The following is a 16,236-nucleotide window of genomic DNA, read 5'->3' on the forward strand; positions in this document are numbered from 1 at the left end:
TAACAAGTAAATTTTTACGCATTGAACCGCTACACATAATAATGTACTTGCTAATGTCTGAGTTTGCTTCCTGCACCAGCGGGAATGTGTGCAAAGATACGCATGGCGGATCGCCGACTCTGAGTCAGCAAAAACAAAACTAGCTGGTGGTGGGGGACCGGAGGAGCCATGAGTGACGGGGAGGACACAGGATTCCTGCAAGGGGCTGGTAGATGCCCCCAGGTAAGTGAAACTCATTTTTTTCGATTTTGAGCGTGGCATGGTTGTTGGTGCCAGACGGGCCGGTCTGAGTATTTCACAATCTGCTCAGTTACTGGGATTTTCACGCACAACCATTTCTAGGGTTTACAAAGAATGGTGTGAAAAGGGAAAAAACATCCAGTATGTGGCAGTCCTGTGGGCCGAAATGCCTTGTTGATGCTAGAGGTCAGAGGAGAATGGGCCGACTGATTCAAGCTGATAGAAGAGCAACGTTGACTGAAATAACCACTTGTTACAACCGAGGTATGCAGCAAAGCATTTGTGAAGCCACAACACGCACATCCTTGAGGCGGATGGGCTACAACAGCAGAAGACCCCACCGGGTACCACTCATCTCCACTACAAATAGGAAAAAGAGGCTACAATTTGCACAAGCTCACCAAAATTGGACAGTTGAAGACTGGAAAAATGTCGCCTGGTCGGATGAGTCTCGATAGAGTCAGAATTTGGTGTAAACAGAATGAGAACATGGATCCATCATGCCTTGTTACCATTGTGCAGGCTGGTGGTGGTGTAATGGTGTGGAGATGTTTTCTTGGCACACTTTAGGCCCTTTAGTGCCAATTGGGCATCGTTTAAATGCCACGGGCTACCTGAGCATTGTTTCTGACCATGTCCATCCCTTCATGACCACCATGTACCCATCCTCTGAAGGCTACTTCCAGCAGGATAATGCACCATGTCACAAAGCTCCAATCATTTCAAATTGGTTTCTTGAACATGACAATGAGTTCACTGTACTAAAATGGCCCCCACAGTCACCAGATCTCAGCCCAATTGAGCATGATTGGGATGTGATGGAACGGGAGCTTCGTGCCCTGGATGTGCATCCCACAAATCTCCATCAACTGCAAGATGCTATCCTATCAATATGGGCCAACATTTCTAAAGAATGCTTTCAGCACCTTGTTGAATCAATGTCACGTAGAATTAAGGCAGTTCTGAAGGTGAAATGGGGTACGGTACTAGTATGGTGTTCCTAATAATCCTTTAGGTGAGTATATATTCCATCTCTTTTTTTCACTATGTCTCTTTCTGTGTGTCCCACCCCCCGTTTAACACCCCCACTATCTCTCTGTTTGTCTCTCATATTCCCTCTCTATGTCTTTCTTTCTGTGCTTCTTTTTTACAACCTCCGTCCATCTCTCTCTCTCTCTTTTCTACGGCTGCTCAGAGAGTAATGTGACATCCTGAACTGTCACAGGAGGAGGAGATGGAGGGGTGCAGGACCACTGGTTTGGGAGTGGCGCACTGATTAGTTACTCATTTCCAGATAGGACATAAGAAGCACATGCTTCTGCAGACTCCTGGGCCTAATGCTGGGAATACACGGTTCGTTTCTGCCGCTCAATTCTGCAGTCGAATCTCTTATCTTCCACTCGTTTTTCTTATCTTTTTCCATTTACTTCTATCAGGAATCAAGCGGCAAAATGATGAACATGTCAGAAATTATCAATCTAACCATCTATCTGCCTCAAAAACGAACCGTGTATTCCCAGCATGAGGGAACCGTCAAAACTTTACACAAAACTGAGTTCAGTTCACAGTCCATACAGCATGAGGTCCACCACAGGTCAACATGGGTCCGATATCAGTGTGGACTAGTGTACAGGGTCCTTTGCCTTCCGTTTCTGCTCACGTTGACCTCAGGTGGACCCTAGCTTTTCATTCCCATTTCATTGTTCTAAGACCAAATTGCACCCCTACTAGGTATCCTAAAACACACTGCCTCTATATATTTGTTGTATAATGTTGGCGTAATATGTTGGCGCTTTATAAATACAATATATAAATATACTACCCCTCATCTTGTTCCCCCCCCCCCCCATTCCTTTTGGATTGTAAGCTCACAAGGGCAGGGCTCCCTCCCCCTTTTATTTATCATGTTACTTTTATCACTGTCATTACCAATTCTGTATTTTGTATTCTGTGTTTTGTATCATTTTTGTATTTTGTCACTAATGATGTATCTTGTATATTGGTGTACACTTCTGTCTGTATTATTATATACCCCATGTTCTTTTCTTACTTTGTACAGCGCCACGGAATATGTTAGCGCTTTATATATCAATAATAATAATAATTCACTGGGACCTGAACTGAAAATGAACATAAAGGTCCATGTACACTAGCCTTTCACTACAGGGTTATTTTAAAAGGACACCACTTGTATTCCTAGACCAGAAGTGGTCAGAGGGAGACTTAGAAGGAATGCCACAGATGGCTGGGCCTGGCTGTGCTAATCCTGTGTTGGGTGGTTCTGGAGGAGGCAGCTGGTAGACCCGGCCATGAACCTGATGTCACTACTGCCCTTAGTGCCTGTTTCCATGCATTCTCTCCTATTCCATACATTTAGAGGGGAAGGGCTGCTGTGCTGCTGGGGGAGAAATCTGAGGACAGAATTCCATTCATCTCTATAAATCTGTGTTTTGCAGCTGACGCAGAGCGACATGAATGTAGTGGAGCCTCCGCTGCTCCAGTATCCAGACTGGAAGGGCCACAGCTTGTGAGTATCTGACAGTTTGTATCATTTTCACTGGAAGCCTTTGAAATATTCTGTGCTGGGTCTCTTTATTATATAAAGGTATAATGCACAGGTGTAATATAACTCCGGCCACACAGAAGTCACACTTTGGTCCTGCTTCTGGGTAATATAACTCTGGCTACACAGTGGATGGGCGGGGCTCCAGGGTATGGTAACTGGACATCCTAAGTTAGTTTTCTGATGCACAGAGTTTGTTGCAGGGCTGCTGTGTAATGTAGTTATGTATCTTGTCTTTGTGTACAAAGCTGTGTTGTATCGTCACTATTCAGTGTTCCTACATCCTATACTATGCATTGCTTTTTATACTGTGTATTGTCTGTTGTGCGGTGCCACTGAAGATGCTGGTGCCATATAAATAAATTGTAATATTAATCTATGTCAATACAATAATACCGTGTATTCAGCACTGGGCCGTTGACTGTCTCTCATCCTCTTTTTTACAGTTTAAGAGAGGAAGTTGCTCGTTTTCTGACCTATTACTGTAAGGCCCCTTCACCTCTGAATGCTGAGAACGTAAGTAATTATTGTACCCAGTAATCTATTAATTAGAGGGGTGTACATGTGACCGTCCATCTGATCTGTGAGCGTATGATGTGTGGAGACTGCGGGGAGAAACAGTGTGACAGTGAGGAGAGACAGCATGTGAAGTGCCAGAGAGAGAGAGAGTGCACAACGTACCAGAGAGAGAGAATGTGCAAAGTGCCAGAGAGAGAGAGTGCAGAGAGACAGAGGGCACATACAAAGTGCCAGAGAGAGAGAGTGCAGAGAGACAGAGGGCACATACAAAGTGCCAGAGAGAGAGAGTGTGCAAAGTGCTGTGTGCAAAGTGCCAGAGAGAGAGAGTGCAGAGAGACAGAGGGCACATACAAAGTGCCAGAGAGAGAGAGTGTGCAAAGTGCCAGAGAGAGAGAGAGAGTGCAAAGTGCCAGAGAGAGAGTGCAGAGAGACAGAGGGCACATACAAAGTGCCAGAGAGAGAGAGTGTGCAAAGTGCCAGAGAGAGAGAGAGAGAGAGTATGCAAAGTTCCAGAGAGAGAGAGTGCAGAGAGACAGAGGGCACATACAAAGTGCCAGAGAGAGAGTGTGTGCAAAGTGCTGTGTGCAAAGTGCCAGAGAGAGAGAGAGAGTGCAGAGAGACAGAGGGCACATACAAAGTGCCAGAGAGAGAGTGTGTGCAAAGTGCCAGAGAGAGAGAGAGAGTGTGCAAAGTTCCAGAGAGAGAGAGAGAGAGTGCAAAGTTCCAGAGAGAGAGAGAGAGAGTGCAGAGAGACAGAGGGCACATACAAAGTGCCAGAGAGAGAGTGTGTGCAAAGTGCCAGAGAGAGAGAGAGCGTGTGCAAAGTGCCAGAGAGAGAGAGAGAGTGCAAAGTTCCAGAGAGAGAGAGAGTGCAGAGAGACAGAGGGCACATACAAAGTGCCAGAGAGAGAGTGTGTGCAAAGTGCCAGAGAGAGAGAGAGAGAGAGTGTGCAAAGTTCCAGAGAAAGAGAGAGAGAGAGAGTGTGCAAAGTTCCAGAGAGAGAGAGTGCAGAGAGACAGAGGGCACATACAAAGTGCCAGAGAGAGAGTGTGTGCAAAGTGCTGTGTGCAAAGTGCCAGAGAGAGAGAGTGCAGAGAGACAGAGGGCACATACAAAGTGCCAGAGAGAGAGTGTGTGCAAAGTGCTGTGTGCAAAGTTCCAGAGAGAGAGAGTGCAGAGAGACAGAGGGCACATACAAAGTGCCAGAGAGAGAGTGTGTGCAAAGTGCTGTGTGCAAAGTGCCAGAGAGAGAGAGTGCAGAGAGACAGACTGCACATACAAAGTGCCAGAGAGAGAGAGTGTGCAAAGTGCCAGAGAGAGAGAGTGCAAAGTTCCAGAGAGAGAGAGTGCAGAGAGACAGAGGGCACATACAAAGTGCCAGAGAGAGAGTGTGTGCAAAGTGCCAGAGAGAGAGAGAGAGAGTGCAAAGTTCCAGAGAGAGAGTGCAGAGAGACAGAGGGCGCATACAAAGTGCCAGAGAGAGAGTGTGTGCAAAGTGCCAGAGAGAGAGAGAGTGCAGAGAGACAGAGGGCACATACAAAGTGCCAGAGAGAGAGAGTGTGCAAAGTGCCAGCGAGAGAGAGAGAGAGAGAGAGTGCAAAGTTCCAGAGAGAGAGAGTGCAGAGAGACAAAGGGCACATACAAAGTGCCAGAGAGAGAGTGTGTGCAAAGTGCCAGAGTGAGAGAGAGTGTGCAAAGTGCCAGAGAGGGAGAGTGTGCAAAGTGCCAGAGAGAGAAAGAGAGAGCGAGTGCAAAGTGCCAGAGAGAGACAGTGTACAAAGTACCAGAGAGAGAGTGAGTGCAAAAAGACATAGAGGGCGCATACAAAGTGCCAGAGAGAGAGAGAGTGTGCAAAGTGCCAGAGAAAGAGAGTGTGCAAAGTGCCAGAGAAAGAGAGTGTGCAAAGTGCCAGAGAGAGCGTGTGCAAAGTGCCAGAGAAAGAGCGTGTGCAAAGTGCCAGAGAGAGAGAGTGTGTAAAGTGCCAGAGAGAGAGAGAGAGAGTGTGCAAATTGCCAGAGAGAGAGAGAGAGTGCAGAGAGACAGAGGGCACATACAAAGTGCCAGAGAGAGAGTGTGCAAATTGCCAGATAGAGTGCAAAGTGCCTGAGAGTGTGCAAAGTGCCGGAGAGAGAGAGAGAGAGAGTGCGCGTATTGCCAGAGAGAGAGTGTGCAAAGTGCTAAATAGGGAGAGCGTGCAAAGTGCCAGAGAAAGAGAGTGTGTGCAAAGTGCCAAAGAGAGAGAGGGCGCATACAAAATGCCAGAGATAAAGCATGCAAAGTGCCAGAGAGAGAGAGAGAAAGAGCGTGCAAAGTGCCAGAGATAGGGAGCATGAAAAGTGTCAGAGATAGAGAGCGTGCAAAGTGCCAGAGATCGAGAGCGTGCACATTGCCAGAGATAGAGAGCGTGCAAAGTGCCAGAGATCGAGAGCGTGCACATTGCCAGAGATAGAGAGTGTGCAAAGTGCCAGAGATAGAAAGCGTGCAAAGTGCCAGAGAGAGAGCGTGCAAAGTGCCAGAGATAGAGAGCATGCAAAGTGCCAGAGATAGAGAGCATGCAAAGTGCCAGAGAGAGAGAGTGTGCAAAGTGCCAGAGAGAGAGAGTGTGCAAAGTGCCAGAGAGAGAGAGTGTGCAAAGTGCCAGAGAGAGAGAGTGTGCAAAGTGCCAGAGAGAGAGAGTGTGCAAAGTGCCAGAGAGAGAGAGTGTGCAAAGTGCCAGAGAGAGAGTGTGCAAAGTGCCAGAGAGAGAGTGTGCAAAGTGCCAGAGAGAGAGAGTGTGCAAAGTGCCAGAGAGAGAGAGTGTGCAAAGTGCCAGAGAGAGAGAGTGTGCAAAGTGCCAGAGAGAGAGAGTGTGCAAAGTGCCAGAGAGAGAGAGTGTGCAAAGTGCCAGAGAGAGAGTGTGCAAAGTGTCAGAGAGAGAGTGCGTGCAAAGTGCCAGAGAGAGAGTGTGCAAAGTGCCAGAGAGAGAGAGAGCGTGCAAAGTGCCAGAGAGAGAGAGATACTGCGGGGGGGGGGTTGGACCATTTTACATCAGAGGGACAGCACCAGGGGTTTAGATGTCATTGCTCGCCCCGATATCACATGCTTTTACCACCATGCACCCAATTGAGCAAATCGGCCCTGCTTCTTACAGCATGTCCAATCAATACATGGGACCAATTTCGGCCCGAAATTGGTGGTGCTGATTTTCATTCGATAATAATTATCAAATCAAATAGTCATTCTCTGAAGATCTGAAAATAAACATTAATTAAAAAATGTAAGGCTGATGCACATGGCCACAAATCTATGATGTGGAGGGCATCTTCCTGTATCCCCGTGGTTACACTTCAGTGTCCATAGTAGGACATACAGTAGAAGACAGGATAGCACTCATGCCTGGAGGCCGCCCCATTCCTCTCCTTTGCCTAACCGGGAAAATGAGGCTCCAGAATCTGCACCATAATGGCAGCACAAGGTAAAGCTGTATGTACAACAAGCATGCTGAGGCCCATCCATTCACTGCACCAGGGGGAGGTATGGGGCGGCCTCATGGTAAGTCTGTCCTCCTGTCTATGTATGGTGTATTATGTCCTTCTATGGACAATAGAGTACCATGATGGGTCGTATATATGCGCCCCACTTAGTGTGTCACTCCCAGCATGCACAGCGCCATAGCTTCCTTCATCAGGGTAGCTAGAATAACTCTTCTTGTGTTGCAGGTGGTGATCCTGAATGGCTGCGGCTCTCTCTTCTCTTCTCTGGCAGCCGTCCTCTGTGATCCTGGAGGTGAGACTGGCGGTTTATTCCTTGTTTCAGATCACATGATCAGTGTCCAGGGGGTGTGGTATGATCAGTGTCCAGGGGGTGTGGTTGCACAGCAGGGGGTAAGGTAAGAGTAGGCAGAGATGTCCTAAAGGCTGGAGGAGGTGAGGCGCTATGAGAGAGGGGCGGAGAGTAGTACTTGTAGACCAGGTAGTCAGTGATTGGTTGGGACTCAGTAGTACCAGCAGAGGGAGCTGTACAGTGCAAGGGGTATGGTAAGAGTAAGCAGAGGTGTGCTATGGGCGGGAGGTGTGGCAGGGTGAGAGAGGGGCGGAGAGCAGTGCTTGTAGACCAGGTAATCAGTGATTGGTCGGGACTCAGTAGTACCAGCAGAGGGCGCTGTACAGTGCAAGGGGTATGGTAAGAGTAAGCAGAGGTGTGCTATGGGCGGGAGGTGTGGCAGGGTGAGAGAGGGGCGGAGAGCAGTGCTTGTAGACCAGGTAATCAGTGATTGGTCGGGACTCAGTAGTACCAGCAGAGGGCGCTGTACAGTGCAAGGGTATGGTAAGAGTAAGCAGAGGTGTGCTATGGGCGGGAGGTGTGGCAGGGTGAGAGAGGGGCGGAGAGCATTACTTGTAAAGCAGGTAGTCATTTATTGGCCGGACCTATTAGTACTATCAGAGGGTGCTGTACAGTGCAGGGGGTGTGGTAAGAGTAGGTAGAGGTGTGCTATTGGTGGGAGGTGTGACAGGGTGAGTGGGGGGAGGGGCGGAGAGCAGTACTTGTACACCAATTAGTCATTTATTGGCTGAACTCAGTAGTTCCAGCAGAGGGTGCTGTACATGCAGTGGGTGTGGTAAGATAGGCAGAGATGTGCTATGGGTGGGCGGAGGCGGGGCAGGAGAGGGGTGGAGAGCAGTAGTTGTACAGGAGGTAGTCATTTATTGGCTGGATTCAGTAGCTCCAGCAGAGGGCGCTGTACAGTGTGCAGCCTTCCTGCCATCGGTCGTGATTCGGCTGTACAATACTGGACCTCATATTGCTTTTCCCATATGTGGCTTTCCTGTCCTGCTCAGCCTACTGCATGCCACCCATCTGGTACTGCCTCCTCATGCCGGATGTCACTCCCATGATGCATGCTGATAGCAGAGCCTTGCCGGAAGGTGTAGGGGAGAGGGGATCTGGTGACATCATCGTTCTCATCTTGTCTGATGTCACTTTGTCATTGATACAGTCCTGGGAACCAGGGCCGGCCTTAGGTTTCACAGCGCCCTGAGCGTAACCAGATTTTGGTGCCCCCCCCCCACATTCATCCTCTTTGCGTGTGAGCGCACCACACACATACACTAATGGGGGGGGGGCTTAGTGCCAGTGTAGGTGCCAAAATTTCAGGGAGCAGGAGAGGACTCGTCGTCACTCAGGATATTATCACAGTGCTGAGTGGCACACATGCTGCGCGCTTGTCTGCAGCAGCCTGAGGCTCAGCGTGCCTCCGTCCATCCTGATTCCTGACATATAGCTATAAGTCCCCCCCCCCAGTATAGGTAGCCAGGCATAGGTGACCCAGTAAAGGTAGCCAGCTATAGATTCCCCCCCCCCCAGTATAGGTTAGCCAGGTAGGTTCCCCCCTAGTATAGGTAGCCAGTATACTTGCCCCAGTATAGGTTAGGTAGGCATTTGTCCCAGCTATAGGTTAGATAGGTAGGTACCTGCAATATAGGTTAGGTAGCTGCCCCAGTATAGATTAGATAGGTAGATGCCCCCAGTATAGGTTAGATAGGTAGCTGCCCCCAGTATAGGTTAGATAGGTAGGTGCCCCCAGTATAGGTTAGATAGGTAGCTGCCCCAGTATAGATTAGATAGGTAGCTGCCCCCCAGTATAGGTAGGTTCCCCCAGTATTGGCTAGATAGGTAGCCGCCCCCAGTATAGGTTAGATAGGTAGGTGCCCCCAGTATAGATTAGATAGGTAGCTGCCCCCCAGTATAGGTTAGATAGGTAGGTGCCCCCAGTATAGATTAGATAGGTAGCTGCCCCCCAGTATAGGTAGGTGCCCCCAGTATTGGCTAGATAGGTAGCCTCCCCCAGTATAAGTTAGATAGGTAGGTGCCCCCAGTATAGATTAGATAGGTAGCTGCCCCCCAGTATAGGTTAGATAGGTAGCTGCCCCCCATTGTAGGTTAGATAGGTAGGTGCCCCCCAGTATAGGCTAGATAGGTAGGTGCCCCCAGTATAGATTAGATAGGTAACTGCCCCCCAGTATAGGTTAGATAGGTAGGTGCCCCCAGTATTGGCTAGATAGGTAGCTGCCCCCAGTATAGATTAGATAGGTAGCTGCCCCCCAGTATAAGTAGGTGCCCCCAGTATTGGCTAGATAGGTAGCCTCCCCCAGTATGGGTTAGATAGGTAGGTGCCCCCAGTATTGGCTAGATAGGTAGGTGCCCCCAGTATAGAGTAGGTAGGTACCCCTCCCCCTCCCCTCATAGTGGAGGGGGAGCCGCGGGGAGGGCAGAACGACCTCTCCCCCCCTTCCTCCACGGGCCACCCTCCGATGCAGACTGGAGCAGGAAGCAATGCAGAGAGAACAACTCACCTCCCTGGTTCCGATCGCCGGCGCCTCTCACTTGCTGCTGCTGGTCTCCTCTTCTGCATAGTTACTGATAAACACTAAACTTCCTGCTTAACAGGAAGTTTAGTGTTTATCAGTAACTATGCAGAAGAGGAGACCAGCAGCGGCAAGTGAGAGGCGCCGGCGATCGGAACCAGGGAGGTGAGTTGTTCTCTCTGCATTGCTTCCTGCTCCAGTCTGCATCGGAGGGGGGGATCACGGAGGGTGGCCCATAGAGGAAGGGAGGGAGAGGTCGGGCTGCCCTCCCCGCGCTGCGGCTCCCCCTTCCATTACGGCGCCGCATGGACATGTTTACCCCCATCACCCCTAGCATCGACACAAGGGGGCGGAGCCAGAGGACCCAGCCGCAGCTTCCATAGTAAAACATGTGGCCAGGGGACAGGAGCGCCCCCTGGAAGCCGGCGCCCTGAGCGATCGCACCGGTCGCTCAGGTCAAAGGCCGGCCCTGCTGGGAACAGGTAGTCATTTACTCTTTTTACTTTACAGATTCCATACTAATTGCCACCCCATTCTATGGCGGGATCACACAGAGCATCTTCCTGTACAGCGGCATTAAGCTCGTGTACGTCCACCTGGACAGCAAGGTGAGGAACGAAGGAACCCTACACCCAGGGGCGTAACTACCAGGGAGCAGCACTTGCAACCGCAGGGGGGCCCAGAGCTGTGAGGGGAGCCCTACTAACCTACCTTTCTTCTACTAAAGGGGTCCATCCTTCAGATCTGGCATTTTTGTGGCTTCGCTTCTTATGGGTGTGAAAATCTGATGGCCACACTTTTACGACACTGGCCTTGAATGATGGGCCTCCAGGCTGTGAGGGTCACCAAGGGAAGGCAAGGAAAAGGGTGTAAACATTGGAGGGCCCCATCAAAGTTTTGCTGGAGGGCCCCATGATTTCTAGTGACGCTTCTGCCTACACCTCAGATCCCTACACATTGATACATAGGAAACAAGCAACGATAGAGTCACACTGACTAGAAGTATAATAACATTCTACAGGGAGGAACTGCTCTTAAGGTGGCCTCTAACGATGCAATTTGCCGAACGATCGTTTACAAATGATTCTTTGTATAAATGATTGTTAGGAACCACTAATGGATAAAAATCTCACTACCCATTCCCCCATTCTAGCCCACCACCCAAACCGCCACTCTCCACCACCACCCAAACCGCCACTCTCCACCACCACCCACCCACCCTTCTCCACCACCACCCACCCACCCTTCTCCACCACCACTCAACCCATCCACTCTCCACCACCACTCAACCCATCCACTCTCTGCTACGACTCAACCAACCCACACTCTCCACCACCACACAACCCTCCCACTCTTCGCCTCCACTCAACCGCCCCACTCTCTGCCACCACCCAACCCCCCGCCCCACTACCCAACCTCCACTCTCCACCACCACTTAACCCCCTAATCTCCACTACAACCTAACTCCCCCACTCTCTACCACCACCCATTCCCACTGAGGACACCAGCCATAAATACAGTATAGTGGGTTTCCCCCGATAATTAAATAACACTAGACTGACATTATCTCCTCCATTTTCTGTGGAGTTTTATCTTCTGTCTGCAATATTCAGGTGGTGAACTCCAGTCCTGATGAACCGCACCTACTTGATGAACCACACCTTTCCTGATTCAGCCCCATTAATTAAATTGAGCTGTGCCAAAAATGTGTGAGGACCTCGGCCTTTGAGGACTGGAGTGCGATATGCCTGGTCTACATGGAGGACGTTGTATAAATAGTTCTGTGATAAAAAGCTGAACACCGAGACTAAATCTGTCTCCTGTTTTCTCCATTGCTCACAGATAACTCCACCGGCAACGCGGCCGTTCCAGCTGACGGTGCAGAAGCTGGAGGCCACCCTGCAAAACGCCAAGGAGGAGGTTAGACTCCAGATTACATTATGTTCCTGTATGGTCATACTGCCCTCTGGTGGTAACACAACCAATGAGCCTTGATTTTATTTTCCAGGGAACCAGTGTGAAGGCGCTCATCCTGATAAACCCCCACAATCCTCTGGGAGACGTATATTCGGCTGGAGAAATGCTGGAGTTCCTGGAGTTTGCCAAAAGGTACCTCACTGTTCACACTGCAGAGGGGGAGTCACGCCGCACACTGTTAGTGGCCCATTACGGAGAGAAGGCGTGGCACGGCCTGTGTTATATGATGTGTGAGGGAGTCACACCCCACACTGATAGTGGCCCATTACAGAGAGAAGGTGTGGCACGGCCTGTATGATATGATGTGTGAGGAAGTCACACCCCACACTGATAGAGGCCCCTCACAGAGAGAAGGCGTGGCACAACATTACTGTGACCATACATCCTGCTTTACCTAGGACAGGTCCCGGATTCTGGTCCCCTGTCCCAGGCTGTGCTATGTCCCGGGAAAAGTCCCGGTTTCAGTCGCGGGACGTCCTGGCCTCGGGACTCTGGCCACCATACGATTGCATGAACTGGCTGCGTCTAATAGACGCCGCGCCAGTTCATAGCCCACAGCCCCGCTCCAGCTTGCATAGTCTTCCGGCAGGCAGAGCAGGGCTACGGGAAGATGGCATCCGAAGCCCTGTACTGGAGACTATTTGTGTTTTCAGTACAGGGCTTTGGGCGCCATCTTTCCGAAACCCTGCTATTCCATTCAGCGCAGGAGATATGCAGGAGCAAGATGGTCTGGGGGAGCTGCGCGCCAGAGTCCGGCCGGGAGAGGAGACTTCTGTTAGGTGAGTAAATTCCTTTTTTTTGCAGGTGAAATGTTGCCCACATTGCGTTATTTTGTGCTGAAATGTTGCCCAAATTGCGTTCGTTTTCTGCTGAAATGTTGCCCAAATTGTGTTCGTTTTCTGCTGAAATGTTGCCCAAATTGCGTTTGTTTTCTGCTGAAATGTTGCCCAAATTGCGTTTGTTTTCTGCTGAAATGTTGCCCAAATTGCATTTGTTGTCTGCTGAAATGTTGCCCAAAATCAGAATCAGAATCTTTATTTTCGCCAAGCACGACTGGGTCGTGCCCGGAATTGGGCTTGGCACGTACAGGGTACTGATACAGATACAAATACAGATACAGGATGGAACATGCAGTCAGAAGAAGCAAAAAACAGAAACAGATGCAGGGGGACACAATGAAGTATTAGTTACAAAACAAAAATACACCCAAAGAACAGGCAGAAAGTTTGCTGGAGCTAGACCGCCGTCAATGTGCAGTGTGCCTCAGTTTAGCATGCTATAGTGTGGCTTGAGTTTGTAGGGTGGGGATGGACAATTTCGTGGAGAGAGTTCAGAAGGTTGACAGTAGAGGGAAAGAAACTGTTCTTATGTCTCGAGGTCCTGGTGAGGATGGACCGGAACCGGAGTCTTCGGCTCAAGGGCAGCTGACTAAAGAAGCGGTGGCCTGGGTGCGAGGAGTCGTTGGCGATCTTTAATGCTCTGGTGTTCAGCCTGGAGTGGTAGAGGAGGTCCAGAGTAGGAAGGGCTTTCCCGATGATCCTCTCTGCTGATCTGATGATCCTCTGCATTTTGAGCCTGTCGCTGGCGGAGGAGCCGGCATACCAGACCAGGATGGAAGAGCATAGGACCGATTCGATTGTAGCAGAATAGAAGTTAGTCAGAAGTTTTGGGGCCATACTAAACTTTTTTAGTTGGCGAAGAAAGAAAAGTCTCTGTTGGGCTTTCCTCTGTGTGGAGGCAGTGTTGGCTTTCCACCTCAGGTCATTGGAGAAGGTTGTGCCCAGAAGGCGGACGCAGGGAACTCTTTCCACTTCCTTGCCATCAATACGGATTGTAGGTAGGGTGGGAGCACGCCTCCTGAAATCAATGATCATCTCCACAGTTTTCGCTGTGTTAAGGACCAATCCGTTCTCTCTGCACCAGTGGCAGATACTGTCGACCGCGTGGCGGTACGCCTTCTCATTGTTATTGGTGATGAGACCGACGATGGTTGTGTCGTCTGCAAATTTGATTACTTTTACAGAGTCCGACGAGGATTTGCAGTTGTTCGTGTACAGAGAGAACAGAAATGGCGACAGAGCCTTGCGGGGCTCCTGTATTGCTGGTCCTAGGTAGTGAGGAGATAGTTCCTAACCTGACGACCTGGGATCTGTTGGTGAGGAAGTCGTGATCCACCGCCGTAGGGAGGGGTGGACACCTAGCGTGGCGAGATTATCTTGAAGTATTTTGGGGCTGATGGTATTGAATGCTGAGCTGAAGTCCAGTAGGAGGATCCTGGCGTAGGAGTCTGGTCTGTCCAGGTGATCATAGACGAGCTCCAAGCTCCAAATTGCGTTTATTTTCTGCTGAAATTTTGCCCAAATTGGGTTTGTTTTCTAGTGAAATGTTGCCCAAATTGCGTTCATTTTCTGCTGAAATGTTGCCCACATTGCATTTTTTTTCTAGTGAAAAGTTGCCCACATTGCGTTTATTTTCTGGTGAAATGTTGCCCAAATTGTGTTTATTTTCTGCTGAAATGTTGCCCAAATTGTGTTTGTTGTCTGCTGAAATGTTGCCCAAATTGCGTTTATTTCCTGCTGAAATGTTGCTAACATTGAGGGTTTTTTTTTCTGGTGAAAAGCTGCCCACATTGCGTTTATTTTCTGGTGTCTGGTGTAACTGTTGCTGCATTTATTTTTTAATAGCCATAGTTGGCTATATTTGCTGCTTTGGTGAAATGTTGCCCAAATTGCGTTTGTTGTCTGCTGAAATGTTGCCCCAATTGCGTTTATATTCTGCTGAAATGTTGCTAACATTGCGGTTTTTCTGGTGAAAAGCTGCCCACATTGCGTTTATTTTCTGGTGTCTGGGCTCTGGGGTAACTGTTGCTGCATTTACTATTTAAAGGTCATAGCTGGCTATATTTGCTGCTTTGGGGTTACGGTTACGCTCCGTCTATACCAGCGGTGCCCATTAGGTAGATCGCGATCTGCCGGTAGATCGCGAAGGCCTTCTTGGTAGATCCCGACTCCACTACATTTTCCATTCTGTATATACAAGTGTGCTCCTAAAATTGTACGTAGGTAGATCACTTTGACTTTTGAAAGTAGCTCACAAGCCAAAAAAGTGTGGGCACCTCTGGCCTATACAATGTCGTGGCCACGCCCATTTTTTGGTGCGACGCGAAGACCACTCCCCCCCCCCCCTCCACCGCGTCCCAGGTTGGACCCAAAAAAATCTGGTCACTGTACATAACATGTGTCAGATGATGTGCGTGCAAGTCACACTGAATGTACACTGATAGTGGCCCCTCACAGAGAGAAGACGTGGCATGGCCTGTATTACCGTATATGATGTGTGAGGGAGTCACACCACACACTGATAGAGGCCCTTCACAGAGTGAAGGCGTGGCATGACCTGTAACATATGATGTGCGAGGGAGTTGCACCACACACTGATAGAGGCCCCTCACAGAGAGAAGGCGTGGCATGGCCTGTATTATATGATGTGCGAGGGAGTGACACCCCACTCTGATAGCGGCCCCTCACAGAGAGGCGTGGCATGCAGTGTTGCCAACCGCCCGTAAATTTACGGCATTCCGTAAATTTTGATGCAAATTTAGCTGCCCGTGAATTCCGTAAGGAATTCAGCAGCGCCCATAATTGGCCGCCCTGTGAGCTGGAGGGGAGCAGCGCAGAGAATAGGGAGAGCTGTGGGATCAGCGGTGGGGAAGGGTGGACGTCTTCCCCCCCCCCCCCCTTCCCTCACCTTGGGACTCTACCTCCCTCACTCTCCCCTCTAGAACGAAGTGTTGTGCGGCGTTTGGCAGTGGGCGGAACTTACCTCTGTCTCGCAAGCGACGGAAGTTTTGGTGCCGCTGCTCTGGTCTGGACCAGACTAGCGGCAAATCCATTCTGCGCCTGCAACGAGACGGAGGTAAGTTCCGCCCGCTGCCAGCCACCGCACCACACTTAGTTCTGGAGGGGAGAGCGAGGGAGGGAGAGCCCCAAGGTGAGGGAAGGGAGTTGAGATGGCCTCCCCTTCCCCGCTGATCCCACAGCTCTCCATCTCTGCGCTGCTTCCCTCCTGCTGGGGGGACACCTGGCTACCTATTCTGGGGACATATACCCCTGCCTACATATACTGGGCACATATACCCCCGACTACATACACTGGGGACATATACCCCCGCCTGCATATACCCCTGCCTACGTATACTGGGGACATATACCTCCGACTACATATACTGGGCACATATACACCTGCCTACATATACTGGGGACATATACCCCTGCCTACATATACTGGGGACATATACCCCTACCCACATATACTGGGGACATATACCTCTGGCTAGTGGCTACATATACTGGGGACATATACCCCCGACTACATATACTGGGCACATATACCCCTGCCTACATATACTGGGCACATATACCCCTGACTACATATACTGGGCACATATACCCCTGCCTACATATACTGGGGACATATACCTCTGGCTACATATACTGGGCACATATACCCCTGGCTACATATACTGGGCACATATACCCCTGCCTACATATACTGGGGACATATACCCCTGCCTACATATACTGGGGACATAT

At 49.9% G+C, this 16,236-nt stretch overlaps 1 protein-coding gene across 2 annotated transcripts in view; it reads left to right on the top strand.

Annotated features, from left to right (window-relative positions):
• ACCS (1-aminocyclopropane-1-carboxylate synthase homolog (inactive)) overlaps nt 1–16,236 on the top strand; it is a 68,589-nt gene that overhangs the window by 28,923 nt on the left and 23,430 nt on the right. For both annotated transcript variants that reach the window (XM_068261230.1, XM_068261231.1), the window contains exons 4-9: nt 2,697–2,767; nt 3,250–3,319; nt 7,022–7,088; nt 10,178–10,275; nt 11,510–11,587; nt 11,676–11,776. In XM_068261230.1, coding sequence (XP_068117331.1) covers nt 2,697–2,767; nt 3,250–3,319; nt 7,022–7,088; nt 10,178–10,275; nt 11,510–11,587; nt 11,676–11,776 — 485 coding nt within the window. The remainder of the gene's footprint in view (nt 1–2,696; nt 2,768–3,249; nt 3,320–7,021; nt 7,089–10,177; nt 10,276–11,509; nt 11,588–11,675; nt 11,777–16,236) is intronic.

The sequence above is a fragment of the Hyperolius riggenbachi genome, chromosome 11 (genome assembly GCF_040937935.1).
Source record: "Hyperolius riggenbachi isolate aHypRig1 chromosome 11, aHypRig1.pri, whole genome shotgun sequence".
In the NCBI taxonomy this organism is placed as follows: domain Eukaryota; kingdom Metazoa; phylum Chordata; class Amphibia; order Anura; family Hyperoliidae; genus Hyperolius; species Hyperolius riggenbachi.